Source organism: Chionomys nivalis, chromosome 2 (genome assembly GCF_950005125.1).
Source record: "Chionomys nivalis chromosome 2, mChiNiv1.1, whole genome shotgun sequence".
Classification (NCBI taxonomy): Eukaryota; Metazoa; Chordata; class Mammalia; order Rodentia; family Cricetidae; genus Chionomys; species Chionomys nivalis.
In genome coordinates, this window is record NC_080087.1 from 124756164 (window position 1) to 124770356 (window position 14193).

Sequence of the window (14193 nt, forward strand, 5' to 3'; positions counted from 1 at the left end):
TAATAAAGGTTAAATGACTCCCATGCAACACCTTAACAAATGTTAAATGACCTTAATCATGAAAAATCTTAATAAAGATCGAATGACCCTTGAGTGTTCGGTGTGCCCCCTGAAAAGTCTTCGGAAGCTGTGCCATTAGGTTGTCTAAGTCGCAGTAGCTCAAAGGAACACAAGATGGGGAAAAGGGAAATGGTGAATCCCAAGTCTTCTTACATCGTTGGGAACTTCCCGGCAGCAGGACTATGGAGGACCAGCTGCTGTGTCTCAGTCCTCTTCCTTGGAGAGAAGGTTGCTTCACTTGTAACTTAAGCAGCTGCCTGTCTGGCAGTGCAGAAGTTAGTTTGCAGGACATACACAGTAGTGAGCGTTTGTCTTCTGTGGTTTTCCTGGTAAAATGCCACGAGAAAGGCGTTTTCAAGAGCGTGGGGGTTCTCATGGTCTCCCACCTTGTGTTCTTCAGGATGGGATGTGTGTTAGACAGAATCTTACTATATATCTGTGCTGGACCAAAGCCTGCTCAGACTCCATAATGCTAGAGCAGAGTTTTATCTCCTGGATATTTTAAAATAGTGAATCCCCATTTAAGGGTTTCAGCCCTTCATTTTCTTCCCAATTCCCTATTCCATCAGTGTTCTCACCTCCAGGTTCTCTTGGTTTTAAGATATTTTATATTTTCTAGTTCTTCCAGGATGATGGCATTTGAAATATTAGGCATTTCAAATATCGACTGCATTTATTCTTTTGATTTTAACACAATTAAAAGAAGTATCTACATGAGTATACAAAGTCATAGTAAGTTAGTTTATTTAACACTTAAAATGAATATCATGAGGTGTGCTGTATTTATACATATTATTATTTATTCATTAGAAACAGGTTTTGATGTTGTAACTGTATATATGTCTGTGCACAATATGCATGTTTCGTGGCCAGGAACACAGAAGATGCATCAAGTCCCCTGAGACTGGAGTTAGACAGATTTGAATCACCATATGGGAACCTAAGCCAGGTCCTCTGGAAGAACAGACAGTGCCCTTAACCCCCAAGCTGCCTCTCCAGCCCCCTACACAGATTATTTTTATTGTTTTTTTAAAATAATTTTTAGTTTTTAAAATAAAAGATTCTAAGACAAGACAGCTCTTGGGAGACCACTGAGATTTTTACATACTCCTAAGTTATTTGCATCATGATGGTTTCTCTTATTTGGAAAATCTAATTTTACAGTAACCATGAAAATCTAGGTTTTCAAAACTACTTTGAAAAACATGCTATAATGTAAGTGAAGATTATATTCTAATCTTACATAAAAATATCAAGACTTTTTGAGTATAAGCAAAGAATGGTGTCCAGCAATAATTGTTCCCTACTCTTTAACATTAATTGTTAGTAATTTCCGTATATTGATGAAGGGATTTCTTAGTTTCATGTAGCTTCTACAAGATCCTAAGAAGGTGGAAGTATTCATATTACAATCCTTATGTCATGGACGGGGGAAAGAGAGTCAGAAAAAATGTTCATTAGCTCAAAGAAATTTGGTACCCTGGAGAAGCATCACTGCCCACATTCATAATGAGTTTAAATTGTCTGAAGGTTTCACACTATGTGAAGATTTCCCAGAAAAGATCTGGGAAGGGAAGGAAGATGGGTTTCTTTTACCCTGCTGTGGTAAGTGCCCATTGGCTACATGAAAGCATTGCTGATGAGAATATCTGATATTGTTAGTTAGGTCGTGGTGCACAGACCAACTATTTCTTTGTATGGTAAAACCATCAATAAGTTGTCTTTTCCCTTTTTTCCTCCCTCTTTCCTCCTTTTCCTCAGTCAATGAAGGCCTGAACCAACCTACGGATGACTCATGCTTTGACCCTTACACAGTTTCCCATTATGCCGTTGGAGAGGAATGGGAGCGGTTGTCTGAATCTGGCTTTAAGCTCACTTGCCAGTGCTTGGGCTTTGGCAGTGGTCATTTCAGATGCGATTCATCTAGTGAGTAGCTTGCTTTGTCTGCCGACTTATTCCTCCATGTCTCCCAGTCGCACGCATTTGCACTAGTTGGCCACGGATGCATGTTTGGTAGAGGCAGACTCTTCCAAACATGTTGCAAACAAAAGTAGACTGTTTGAGTCAAAGTAACATTTTGCATCATTGAAGAATGATGGGAAATTTTACTTGCTGAATATTATTGTATTTCAAGAGTTGTATGGTAATCCAACTTTATTAAAATGGTTTTGTAGTAGTGATATGCTTTTTAAAATGTTTAGTTATGTCTAACTTGATATTAAAAACTCACCAAGTTCCTTTCAGTCTTTAGTGTTAAGTAAGGACAGAGCAGAACACACTCACAAATACTCTTTCTCAACATGACCAGACATATATGTCTTGTAATGCATACACACATTTCTCTCTCTCTCTCTCTCTCTCTCTCTCTCTCTCTCTCTCTCTCTCTCACACACACACACACACACACACACACACAAAGAGAGAGAGACACAGACACATGCATCCCACAGCCCAGATATCCCAAACATTACTAATAATATAAGGGAAAATATCCAGGTAATATATTTAACATTTAAGGGTCAAGTCCAGGACTGGTGAGATAGGTAAAAATCAGGCTGATGACCGAGTTCCATCTCTGGAACCCACATGGTTCCAGCTTCCACAAACTGTCTTTTGACCTCTATATATGAACTACAGGACATGTATTTACATACATACACATATACACGTACGTACACATGAAAATAAATACATGTAATAAAACTTTCAAAGTCAATTTTGGCTGGAAAATATTTGACTTCTTAAAGAGGTTCGTGGTTATTTCAAATTATTGGTGGAAATGATCCTAAGAATTACCTACTGTGTCTAGAAATTTAGTACTGGAGTGTATAATCGTTTACTCTTTGTTTTTGGAGGTATAATTATTATTGGCAGCTTGTGGTTGTTTTTAATGTGGTAATCAGTACTTGGATAATTATAGAAACCATATTCCATGGAATGACATTTAAGAGATCTCTAAATTCTGTGAAACAATTTTCCTTCACTTTTCATGAACTAAATCCAGACTGAAAGTGTAAAGCCAAGAATTGTTTTCAGTGTGTGTAGACTTTTGCACCTGGATGGAGCACAGTGGGCTGTACACCCATGCTGGAACCAGGAGGGACAGCACTTGGCATTGACTAGGTGGTTTTGCAGTTCGGAGATGGAACTGTATTGAAGTTTGCATACTTTCAATGAGTCAGTACCTGGGTGCAAATTCAAAGGCATACAGTAATTTTACCTGTGAGCCTTGGGCTCAGCATTCTTTGCTGAAATGTTGTTATACTTTTGCTTAAATTAAGGAAGCCGAATTATGGATAAGGTGGGTGAAACACTGTATTTTGTGAGTATCTTAAGTGTATCCTGTTTAGTGTAAATCTTAGAGATTAAAAGCATTTTACATGACATGAAACACAGCTTGTGGTGCTGGGATACGTCTTAGACCTCATTTATTCGTACAAGCCTTGTTCATGAAATAACAAAAAAATCGCCATTTTGTTTGTTGTTACGTTTATTGTCTTCATTTATAAGAGTCAGGTGGTAGCAGGTAGATACTAGCTGATTTCTTTCTAATGTTTAATTAAACTATTTTGTATCTACGATCTCTGTGAAAGGCAAGTTTTTTTAATTCTCCAATTCCATTTTAGTTTTCCATAATTGTAAGGTTTATAAAGAGTCAAATGAATCACTGATTAGTCCTATGAAATGATTTTGTTGAAATAATAGTGTTGTCTTAACACTGGCTTGGGAAATATTAAATATTAAGAGTTATGATGAAAGGTTCATCATAGGGAATGTGATCTTCGACTTTCTGCTCTACGGATTCACGCCATGTCCTGGTGTTCTGCCTGTCACGTTGAGTCAAAACACAAGTAACCCTTTGCCTGTGATGTCCCCACCTTACAGAATGGTGCCATGACAATGGCGTGAACTACAAGATTGGAGAGAAGTGGGATCGCCAGGGCGAAAATGGCCAGCGGATGAGCTGCACGTGCCTTGGGAACGGAAAGGGAGAATTCAAGTGCGACCCCCGTACGTCATCCTAACGGTTTCTAAACCGTCGTGTACTCTCACTTGCCTAACTGAGCCAGAAGACTCGTGTCCAGGGTGGGCTGGAGATGGGAGGTTTGTCCATCTTGTGTTTGGGAAATCAGTAGCATGCACCAAAAGTGAGTCGTGATTGCACTCTATGTCCAAGAACTCAAGTGCCTTCCAGACCTGAGCACTTTGACCAACTTCAGTGAAGTGTTTTAAGAAGACTCAGCATTTAAAACGCGACTTCCATCTTTCCATGGGCCTACTATGCTGAGGCTTTGAAACATCTCTTTATGATCCGCCTAAGTTGATGAGATTTGGCCTGCGCTCGTGCAAGTCTGTGGGAGGTGCATCAACTTGAATCTGCATGATTGTTCTTGGTCTTACAACCGTCTCTGATTTGTGCCCATGTGCAGATGAAGCCACGTGTTATGACGACGGGAAGACCTACCATGTCGGAGAACAGTGGCAGAAAGAATACCTCGGAGCTATTTGCTCCTGCACATGTTTCGGGGGCCAGCGGGTAAGACTGGTGGTGCTTAGATAAAGCTCAGAGGGAGCTGCAACAGGAATATCCTGTGCACAGGCACGCCTTGCTTCTTAGGAAGAATCCCGAAGATGGCTAGATCCCTCCCCTTTTGTCCCTCTCCTCTAAAGTACTATCAGCGCCCCCACCCATGACTAAATTTGTCACACCTCACACTGCCCTCCCTGTTTGTCTTCACCTCAATGGTTGCACTAAGCCTCCAGCTCTGTGCTAGTGGGATAGCATCTCTGTGGCGGTATTGTTCGTATTTTTAATAATACCTTGATCTAAGAAAATGCTACCTTTTTTGTGCCTTGGCTCAATCTAAAAATAGATCCCTTATCATATTAATACTGAACTGAGCAATAATGAACAAAGGGGGAGCAAGAAGTGGCCCTGGCTCTTAAGGATGTGCCTGGAGACATAAATTAGCATAGCCGCCAAGCCAGCCTAATCACTAATCCTGACTAACACAGCTCTAGATGGGCTAGAGTCAGCAAGAAGGCTTCATAGAAAAGAGAAACGAGCCGCCTGGGGTGTAGGATGCTAATGTTAAATAGGGAGAGAGAAAGGCAAGAGATGGGAGCGAGCATACCCCCTGGCCTAGGAAGGGCTGGTCCTGGTGGGCTCCAGGGAGGCACTGTCAAGTCCGTGTCCCCCCTCCCCATTCCCCCTGGTATTTTTTGCCAAGAAATTAGATTTAAGGAGGAAGAGAGTTATGGAGGACTGGGACGTTCATTACTTAAGCCAGTACCCTCAGCCGTTTCTAATATGTGCCTTCTATATATCAATTCATATTCTATCCTTTAACAACTGAAATTCCAAAATGACTTTTAACTTAAAAGTAATAGACATAGAGCCAGGCATGTACTTGGAGGCAGAGGCAGGGGGATCTCTGTGAGTTTGAGGCCAGCCTGGTCTACAGAGTAAGTTCTAGGACAGCCAGAGCTACACAGAAAAACACTGTCTTGAACCTCTCTACCCTCCCAAAAAAGTAAAGGAAAATGGATTTGGCAGCAGGAAGGATCCTGTGTCCCATCAACCTCCTTAGATCCCAGGATAGCCCATGGGATGGACATGGGATCCATCTTGTTCTGTCTGTTGAATTCTCTCTCTCTCCAAACACACTTATAGAAGCAGATCATAAAACTCAGTCGTCATGGTCTGAGTGACTTGGCTGGGAAGTATTTTTCTCTCCCTTCATTGCTTCATTATTCCTTATGAACCTGAAACCCTCATTTGAATAAGTCCTGTCTCTAAATTTCCGAGTGACACACAATGGTAGGGACTGTTATGGTTTTAAACCAAAGCATCTTTATCGATTCTGCAAACAGGTTTTATGGGAAATAGGCTCTTTCTTAAGTGGAGAGATATGTTAATAATATTTAAATGATTGTATAAGAAAGTGATTGTAGTATGTATTTGTTTATTTATTTTTGAGGCAGGGTCTCTCTGTTATATAGCTCTGGCTATCCTGGAACTTATTATGTAGACCAGGCTGACCTCAACTCAGTCTGCCTTACCTCTGCCTCCTGAGTGTTGGGATTAAAGGTGTGCACCACCATTTAATTACATCTGGCCTTATTTCCTAATTTTTTTGAATTAAAAACTAAAGTCTCATTCAAGTTAGGCAAAAGATGGCTACCAAGGGCTCCTTGAGCCGTGGAAGAGTCTGCATGTCTCTTCATGCCTTCCTTAGTATCTTCTTCCCTGCTAATGCTGACACCTTCACCCCTCAGCTCCAGTTTTCCCTCCTCCCAGCTCAAAAACAATGAGAAAGTGAATCTATTTCCAGCAAAACTCAGTAAGAAGCAGAGGCCAATTGTGGTATCTTCCCGTATCCCATTCTGTCTCTGGACCAGGCTAAGGCTGCAATGCCACTGGCTAGGGAAGCTATAGAAGGGACCAGAAAGAGAAAGTGGCCAGTTATCCAATTCTTCCCAAGGCCTGCCGTGACCTTTCTGGCCACTTCCAAGCCATTCCTCTCCTCAGGGTCTGTTTCCTTCGCTGGAAAGTGATGGAGTTTGTGCATATGCTCTCAAGTCGTAGGAGCCATAGAGGACTAGGAGATCCTCCACCTAGAGCAGAAAGCCAGCTGGGGGGGACCATGGGAGGGAGATGAGTAGAGTTTGCATGGGAAAAGAATCGGATATTTCAGAAGAGAGAAAAGCATATGCAGACAGATACGGAAGTGTAAGGTATGGGAATAAGCCAAGATATATATTACAGGGTTATAAATGAAGGCAGGCAGCATTGAAGCTTCCTGTTTGATTAACTGCTTATGTTACCAGTGCATAAGAGCTGGAATTCTTTTACTCAAGCTCTAAATTACGATGCCCTCAGGTTATCACAAACCCCATTTAACTTCACGTCTCTCTTCTCAGGGCTGGCGCTGTGACAATTGCCGCAGGCCTGGGGCTGAGCCCGGTCCCGACGGCACCACCGGGCACACCTACAACCAGTATACTCAGAGATACCATCAGAGAACAAACACTGTAAGTGCATGCACACCCCAGTGCCTCCCGAGTGCAGTTAGGTGCACAGTAGGGAGTCTGTGTATGGATGCTTTTCTTTTGAGTGAACCAAATGAGTTTTATTTGGAAAGAAGTCTTTTGTGGCTGGGGAGATAACTCAGTGCTGAAGACGCAAGTTCAATCCCCGGGACTCATGTAAAAAAGCTCAGCTGGGCTGCGCTGGGCTGTGCCAAGTGCTTGCAATCTTTTGTAATCCCTTCATTGAGGAGGCAGAAATGAGGGGGTCCCTGGGGTCCACCAGCCTAGCTGATTAGTGGGCTTCTGGTTATGAAATCCTGTCTCAAAAATCAAAGGTAGGCACCATCTGCTTGTCACCCAAAGGTTAACTTCTGGCCCTGTGGGGCTGGAGAGATGGATCAGTGGTTAAGAGCACTGACTGTTCTTTTAGAGTATCCAGGTTCAATTCCCAGCACCCACATGGCAGCTCACAACTGTCTGTAACTCCAGTTCCAGGGTATCTGACACCCTCACACCAATGCACATAAAATTAAATAAATTATTTAAAACCAAAACAACAACAACAAAAACCTTCTGGCCCCTTACATACATACACCCACATACATGGTCTTATGAAGGACTAACAGAATTCTGTACCCTAGACAGAGCTATGCCTTATTATGTTATTAAATCCCTGATATCTATTGCTCAGTACATTGTTAGTCTTTTTTTTTTGGTTTTTCGAGACGGGGTTTCTCTGTGGTTTTGGAGCCTGTCCTGGAACTAGCTCTTGTAGACCAGGCTGGTCTCGAACTCACAGAGATCCGCCTGCCTCTGCCTCTCGAGTGCTGGGATTAAAGGCGTGCGCCACCACCGCCCGGCTACATTGTTAGTCTTTTGAAACCAGTCTCCCCTCCACACTTTGGTTTCTCTGAGTATTTGCTACAGGTGTTTTTCCTTCTATTTTGACAGAACGTTAATTGCCCGATCGAGTGCTTCATGCCGTTAGATGTGCAAGCTGACAGAGACGACTCCAGAGAGTAACATTTTCAACCCAGAAGAACGAGTGTCTCTCAGCCGAGGTCAATCCACACCCGAGTGCCGTTCGCAGACCCTCCATCTTTGAGTGTTCCTTTCTCCCTTAAGCCTTTTGCTCTGGAGTCAAAGTTCTCCGCTTCAGCTCAACTCCCAGCTTCTCCAAGCATCATCACCCTGGGGGATGCTTTGAGACTTCTCTCGCACATGGTGGCACTTGGTTACCTTGTTCTGCTTCCGAGTAGTTGGTACCACCCAGTATTGTTTAAGAGAATCAGAGAGCCTCGTGATTTTGTCTGGGATCCATAGGGAGACACAGATAGCCAACCGAGATGAAAAATGTCTTGCAGGACTGTCCCCAAACTCTGGAGTCAGGAAGTGTTCCCCATCCTTCTGCTTTCTTTCTGTAACCGTATGGCCTGCAGCACTGTCAGGAGACGTCCTGAGGCTGTGTGTGCAAACACGTCACAGTACTCGCTCCATCCCACCAACTCTGATTGCCTAGAAATATCTTTCTCTTACCTGTTATTTATCAATTTTTCCCAGTATTTTTATACGGAAAAAATTGTATTGAAGACACTTAGTATTGCAGTTGATGAGAGGAATTCAGTATAATTCTGGTTGGTGATTATTTTTATATTGTACATGCCAACGCCTTACTACTGTGGAAAGACAAGTGTTTTAATAAAAAGATTTACATTCCACGCTGTGAAGGTCACTTTCTTTGTTAACACAGAGGTGTTTGGGGAGAAAAATCGTAATCTTCGCGAGTGTCCTTTTCAGTTCAGCAAACATTTGAAAAGCCACTGTGTGCTGGACTGGGATGACTTCCATACATGAACCTCTGCTGGCCCTACAGAAGCACAGATTTAATTTTTGTCATTTGTGTCCTTGGCTGCGGTTCTGCCTTAACAGATTTAGGTGGATTCAAATATTTTGTTAGCCTTGCTAGCTAGCACTTTAGAAGTATAACTGAAGTAACCTGTTATTCTTTTTAGAAGAATAACTCTGTGTGTGTGTGTGTGTGTGTGTGTGTGTGTGTGATATGCAGGTGCCCAAAGGGTGTGTGGGAGGCACTGGGATTTGAACTCATGACAGAGCTGCACACGCTCTGATCTCTCCAAGCCCTGTAGTTCTTTAACCATCATAGACCTTTGCTTCTTGCTATTCAAGTAGATCACTTGCAAGGAAAGCAGGATGGCCGAGCTGTTACAGTTATTTGAATGGCACAGTATGGAGATTTTTCTCCTGAGGAAACCCTGTGCTATGATCTCAATCTAGCTTGTCTTGATACAGGTCACCTGCCACTTTGAGAGTGAGCTCATGAACTCCCAGCTCAGTTTGCCTAGACTTGGTCTGCAAAAGTCATTTCCTTTTCAATTTCACCTTGGGAAAACAAGATTTAGGGTTTTTGAATTTGTATATTGGGAATGGGGTATGTGGGACATGTGGCTCACGGCACTTTCCTAGGATGTGGGAGGAGAGGGAGGCCTTAGGTTCGCTGCCTAACACCTTATATCCTCCCCGCCCCTAAAAGCTGACATTTGGAATAGAAAATAGTAGTACAGAAAAACAGTAAAAGTTCACTGTTGTCTTAGTCAGTGTCCTAGTGCTATGAAGAGACACCATGGCTAACGTACACTTAAAAGGAACGTGTCTAATTGGAGTCCATGACCTTGGCAGGCCAGTGGAGGCAGGTAAACAGGCAGGCCTGGTGCTGGAGAAGTAGCTGGGAGTTCTACATCCTAACCTGCAGGCCAGAGATGCTGGGCCTGTTGTAGGCTTTGGAGACCTCAAAGCTCACCCCCAGGGGCACACCCCCTCCAACACAGACACTGCTCCCCAAACAGTTTACCCACTGGGGACTAAGTATGCAAATATGAGTCTGTGAGCGGCATTCTCATGCAGACCGCTGCGATTAGTAACTAGCAAAAGGTCCAGAAAATACTTTTAAAATACATCATTATTCAGTAAAAAGAGTACCTGGCAAAGAAGCAGTTTGTAAAGGTATCTTCTTTATTCATTTGCTAGAAGAACTACTAGGGTCACTTGTGAATTGATACACAGTTTGCAAAATGCCTTGGCATTTAGTTCTCATTTGAGGGAGCTTTCAAGGCTTAATCTTTCAGAGAACCCAACTCAGATGAGCTTTCCTCACAAACTAGAGACCTAGCCCCTGAGCTTTTTCTTAAGCTTACTAATTCAGCTTTTCCAGTCCAATAGTTAGCAAGCTAGCTGCAGTGTATCTGTCAAAACAAGAGAGTTGGGGCTGTTGGCTTATGCCTCCATCACATTGCTTAGGAAGCTAAAGCAGGAATATCGCCATGAATTTGGGCTATACGGAAGTTCTAGGCTAAGCCTGGGCTTTGGCAAGGAAGATCCTCCTGAGAAAAAGAGAAAGAGAGAGAGAGAAAGAGAGAGAGAAAGAGAGAGAGAGAGAGAGAGAGAGAGAGAGAGAGAGAGAGAGAGAGAGAGAGAGAGAGAGAGAGAGGAGAGAGAATAATGACATACATTTGTAATTTCAGCACTTAGGAAGTGGGGACAGGAGAATCCTGAGTTTGAGCCCAGCCTGGACTTGGACTACATGGCCAAACTAGGCTACAAGGAAGACCGTGTCTTAAAAAAACAAGCCTGGGGTGAGCACTTGTCTAGATATGTGAAGCCCTGTGCTCAGCTATCACTGCATAGAATGGTGTAGTGGCCCATGTTTACCATCCCTGCAGTACAGAGGTGAGGTAGAAGAGTCAGATGTTCAAGTTTTTCATGAACTATACCGGGAGTTGGAATCCACCCTGGTTACAAGAGACCGTTTTCCTCCACTACCCCTCAAAAATCATAGAAAGTACAGAGCAGATACTTTTAAATGACTGTCTGATGTGGGTGGGTTATAACTTCATTGAAGAGAGAATCAGTCTTGGTCTGAAGTTCCCTGAAGACAGGAGGGTGTCAGCACACTCTTAAGCAAAGTGGTCAAGGAAGCACTTCAGCTTGATCTTCCTCAAAGGTAGGTCTTTAGAGTTAAAAAAAAACATAAGATCAGCAGGGTGTGGAAGCTCAACCTGTAATCCCAGTACTGGGGAGGGAGAAGCAGGAATATTAGGCCTGCCTGATCTACATAGCAAGACCATGGCATAAAAGGCTACAAAGCAAACGAATTCAGAGAGTAGGTTCTGGCTGATGCTATGCTCCAGACAGCCTGCCAAACCACAAGCCAAAGCAGACAGTCCCTGAAACACAGCTGAACGGAGGCCAGTCAGTTGGACTGATTTAAGTGACTACCCAACCCCTTTGACTACTTTTATGTGGAAACGTAAAAATCTACAAGCTTCATGGTTAAGATTAAAAAATATCAACAAGGGGTTGGAGAGATGGCTCAACTGCTTAGGCCTATCACTGCTCCTGCTGAGGACCCGACCAGTTCTAGCGCCCATACCCAAGGGCTCATCACTGTTCCTGCTGAGGACCCGAACAGTTCTAGCACCCATACCCAAGGGCTCATCACTGCTCCTGCTGAGGACCCAAGTCCAGTTCTGGCGCCCATACTCAGTGGCTTACAGCTCCGTTAACTCCAGCTCCAGGGGATCCAGAGCCTCTGGCTTCCATAGGTCTCTGCACTCACATGCACAGACTCATGCAGACACACACGTGGGTGCTGGGAACTGAACCCTGGTCCTCTGCAAGATCTCTGCTCTTAACCACTGAACCACTTCTCCAGACCCTAAAAAAAAATCTAAAACAAAACAAAGCAAGCAAACAAACAAACAGGGGGGAAAAGCTCAGCAGCTGCTTTCCTATGGTACTCTTATTGACTTTTCTAACTTTTAAAAAGAATCTCATCGTGTAGCCCAGCCTGTTCTCAAACTTCCTGTGATCCTCTTTCAGCTTCCCAGGTGCTAGGGTGAGCGGCATGGGCCATCAAGCCTCATGGTCTGCTGAATAATCAAAGCAATGCCTTGAATAGAGCTCAACTTGGAATACATGAAGCAAATGTAAAGGACCTTTTCTGTTTGGGCATATAATTCAAGCAAGGTAAAATTCTTTCCCAGTGGCCCTTTCTCAGTAAGCACATTTGACAGGAGAGCCATTTAGTTTATCCAAAGACCTTACAGTGTTCACTGACTCACCTTGCTGAGGAGTCCTGGTAACTGCCTTGAGCAAGCCAGATTGACTAATTAAAGGATGTGGATGGATTTAGGCTTAGAGATAGACAATTCAAGATAATCCCATTAAAACTAGTAAATATTAGACTTTCAAAAGTAACAGTTTTGAAATTTTACTGTCTGGACAAGTTGATTTGTAATTAAATATGGTGTTCTGTATTTATATAGTTTTCAGCTCTAATGACCTGAATGAATTATGCAAATTAGCTTATAATAATGTCGCTATAAGCCTGTAAGGCAGGTGAATGAAAAAGTGAGGAGGTAGAAATAACAAGTATAGAAAATGGCTTTTCCTATTTGATTATATTTCCATGTAAAACTCTACTGCATTTCTATTCGTATGAAACTCACTAAGGTGATTAAGAAACATCACATCAGCACGTCTAAGTACTGCGATTCCTCCTATTCAGGAAGTTCCCATCACTGCAGTAGGGAAAGTGGAAGGCTACAATTTTTTGAAGTCTTATTCTCAGGGATGCAATTCAACTATTAAAAAATAAAAGCACTGTTGGATCTCTCATGCTTGGGAAGGAAGATCCTAGATTACCAGAGTCTGGCAGCAGAGGCTGCAGGAAGGCAACCTTGCAGACTCTAGGATGGGGAAGAATCTAGAATGGAGCCCCAGGAGCATTCAGTGGGAAAAGGTGCTGGTTGTCAAGTCTAATGACTTGAGTTCAATCTTTGGGACCCACATGATGGAGAGCACCGACTCCTGCAGGTGTCCTCTGGCCTCCACATGCAGGCATGTAGTGCACACAACCTTACCTGGTAAGCTACAGCCCCATGGCAATACACAGATTAATAAAAATGGGTTAATTTAAGATGTTAAGAGTTAATAGGCCAAACAGTGTTGTAATTAATATAGATTCTGTGATTATTCGGGTCTGAGTGGCTGGGAAATGAAAAAGCAGTCTCCTACAGGTGGGTTTCTTCCTGTGCTCAGCTCCCCAGGCACCAACAGGTCAGGGGTAGAATTCTTCCAGTGCTTAGTGGCTCTCCGGGCACCTCCAAAAGGGTCAGAGGTGGGTTTCGTCCAGCACTCAGAGGCTCCCCGTGCACCTCCAAAAGGGTCAGAGGTGGGTTTCATCCAGCGCTCAGAGGCTCCCTGGGCACCTCCAAAAGGGTCAGAGGTGGGTTTTGTTCAGTGCTCAGCAGCTCCCCAACTTGAGTACATCATTAATCTTGCAGGTATTTTATGCTGTGGGTCTTCAAAGTCACTGAAGCAGGATTTATGACTATGCTTTTCATTTCAACAGTTTTAGTTTCAATCTATTTCAGACAGTCTCATCACACATGTATAGCTATGAATTCTCTACTTGCTCTAGGAAAGACACAGTTGATTCACTGTCAAGACTTTCCCACAGCAGTGAGCTTTTTGACCTGGCTACCTCCACCAAGTTACCCCAAGTACAAAAAGGGAAACTAAGTCACAGAATCAAGGAGGCATCAGGGACAGGCTTGAGAGGAGTTGATGCTTTGGCTTGCTTGGCAGGGTGGTGGGAAGGTAGGCAGAGAAGGAACTTGCTGACAAGCCCTCAACTTAAGATACTTTGTGAAGAACTCATCAACAGATGTTGTTGTATGGCAATTTCCATGGGTTTACTCAAAACTCTTATTCCTGCAGGGAGGACACATCAACTATCCTGCCTCAAGCTCTGCCTGGTTGTCGTCAAGGGCATGAAGGAGCAACACACCAACACATTTTCAAACAGAATTTGAAAACACGCTAGAACAGACTCCAATGTAAGCAGCAATGATACACAGGAAACATGTAACTCCTGATGTGAAGGTATCCAGCGAGGGGACAGAGGTGTAATGGAGGGGAGGAAGACCACCTGTTGAATGCACATGCTCTTCAAGTCCTGACAGAGCTGAGTTCCCATAATCCCGTCACAAGAAAAAAAATCCTAATTTAAAATTGAACACA

The 14193-nt window shown here is 43.3% G+C and overlaps 1 protein-coding gene across 12 annotated transcripts in view; it reads left to right on the plus strand.

The window, feature by feature from the left end:
- Positions 1–8810, plus strand: part of Fn1 (fibronectin 1) — a 68607-nt gene extending 59797 nt beyond the window's left edge. For all 12 annotated transcript variants that reach the window (XM_057763307.1, XM_057763308.1, XM_057763313.1 and 9 more), the window contains 5 exons: positions 1822–1986; positions 3946–4071; positions 4491–4597; positions 6985–7095; positions 8044–8810. In XM_057763307.1, coding sequence (XP_057619290.1) covers positions 1822–1986; positions 3946–4071; positions 4491–4597; positions 6985–7095; positions 8044–8115 — 581 coding nt within the window. In that variant the 3' untranslated portion in view covers positions 8116–8810. The remainder of the gene's footprint in view (positions 1–1821; positions 1987–3945; positions 4072–4490; positions 4598–6984; positions 7096–8043) is intronic.
- Positions 8811–14193: the final 5383 nt, after the last annotated feature.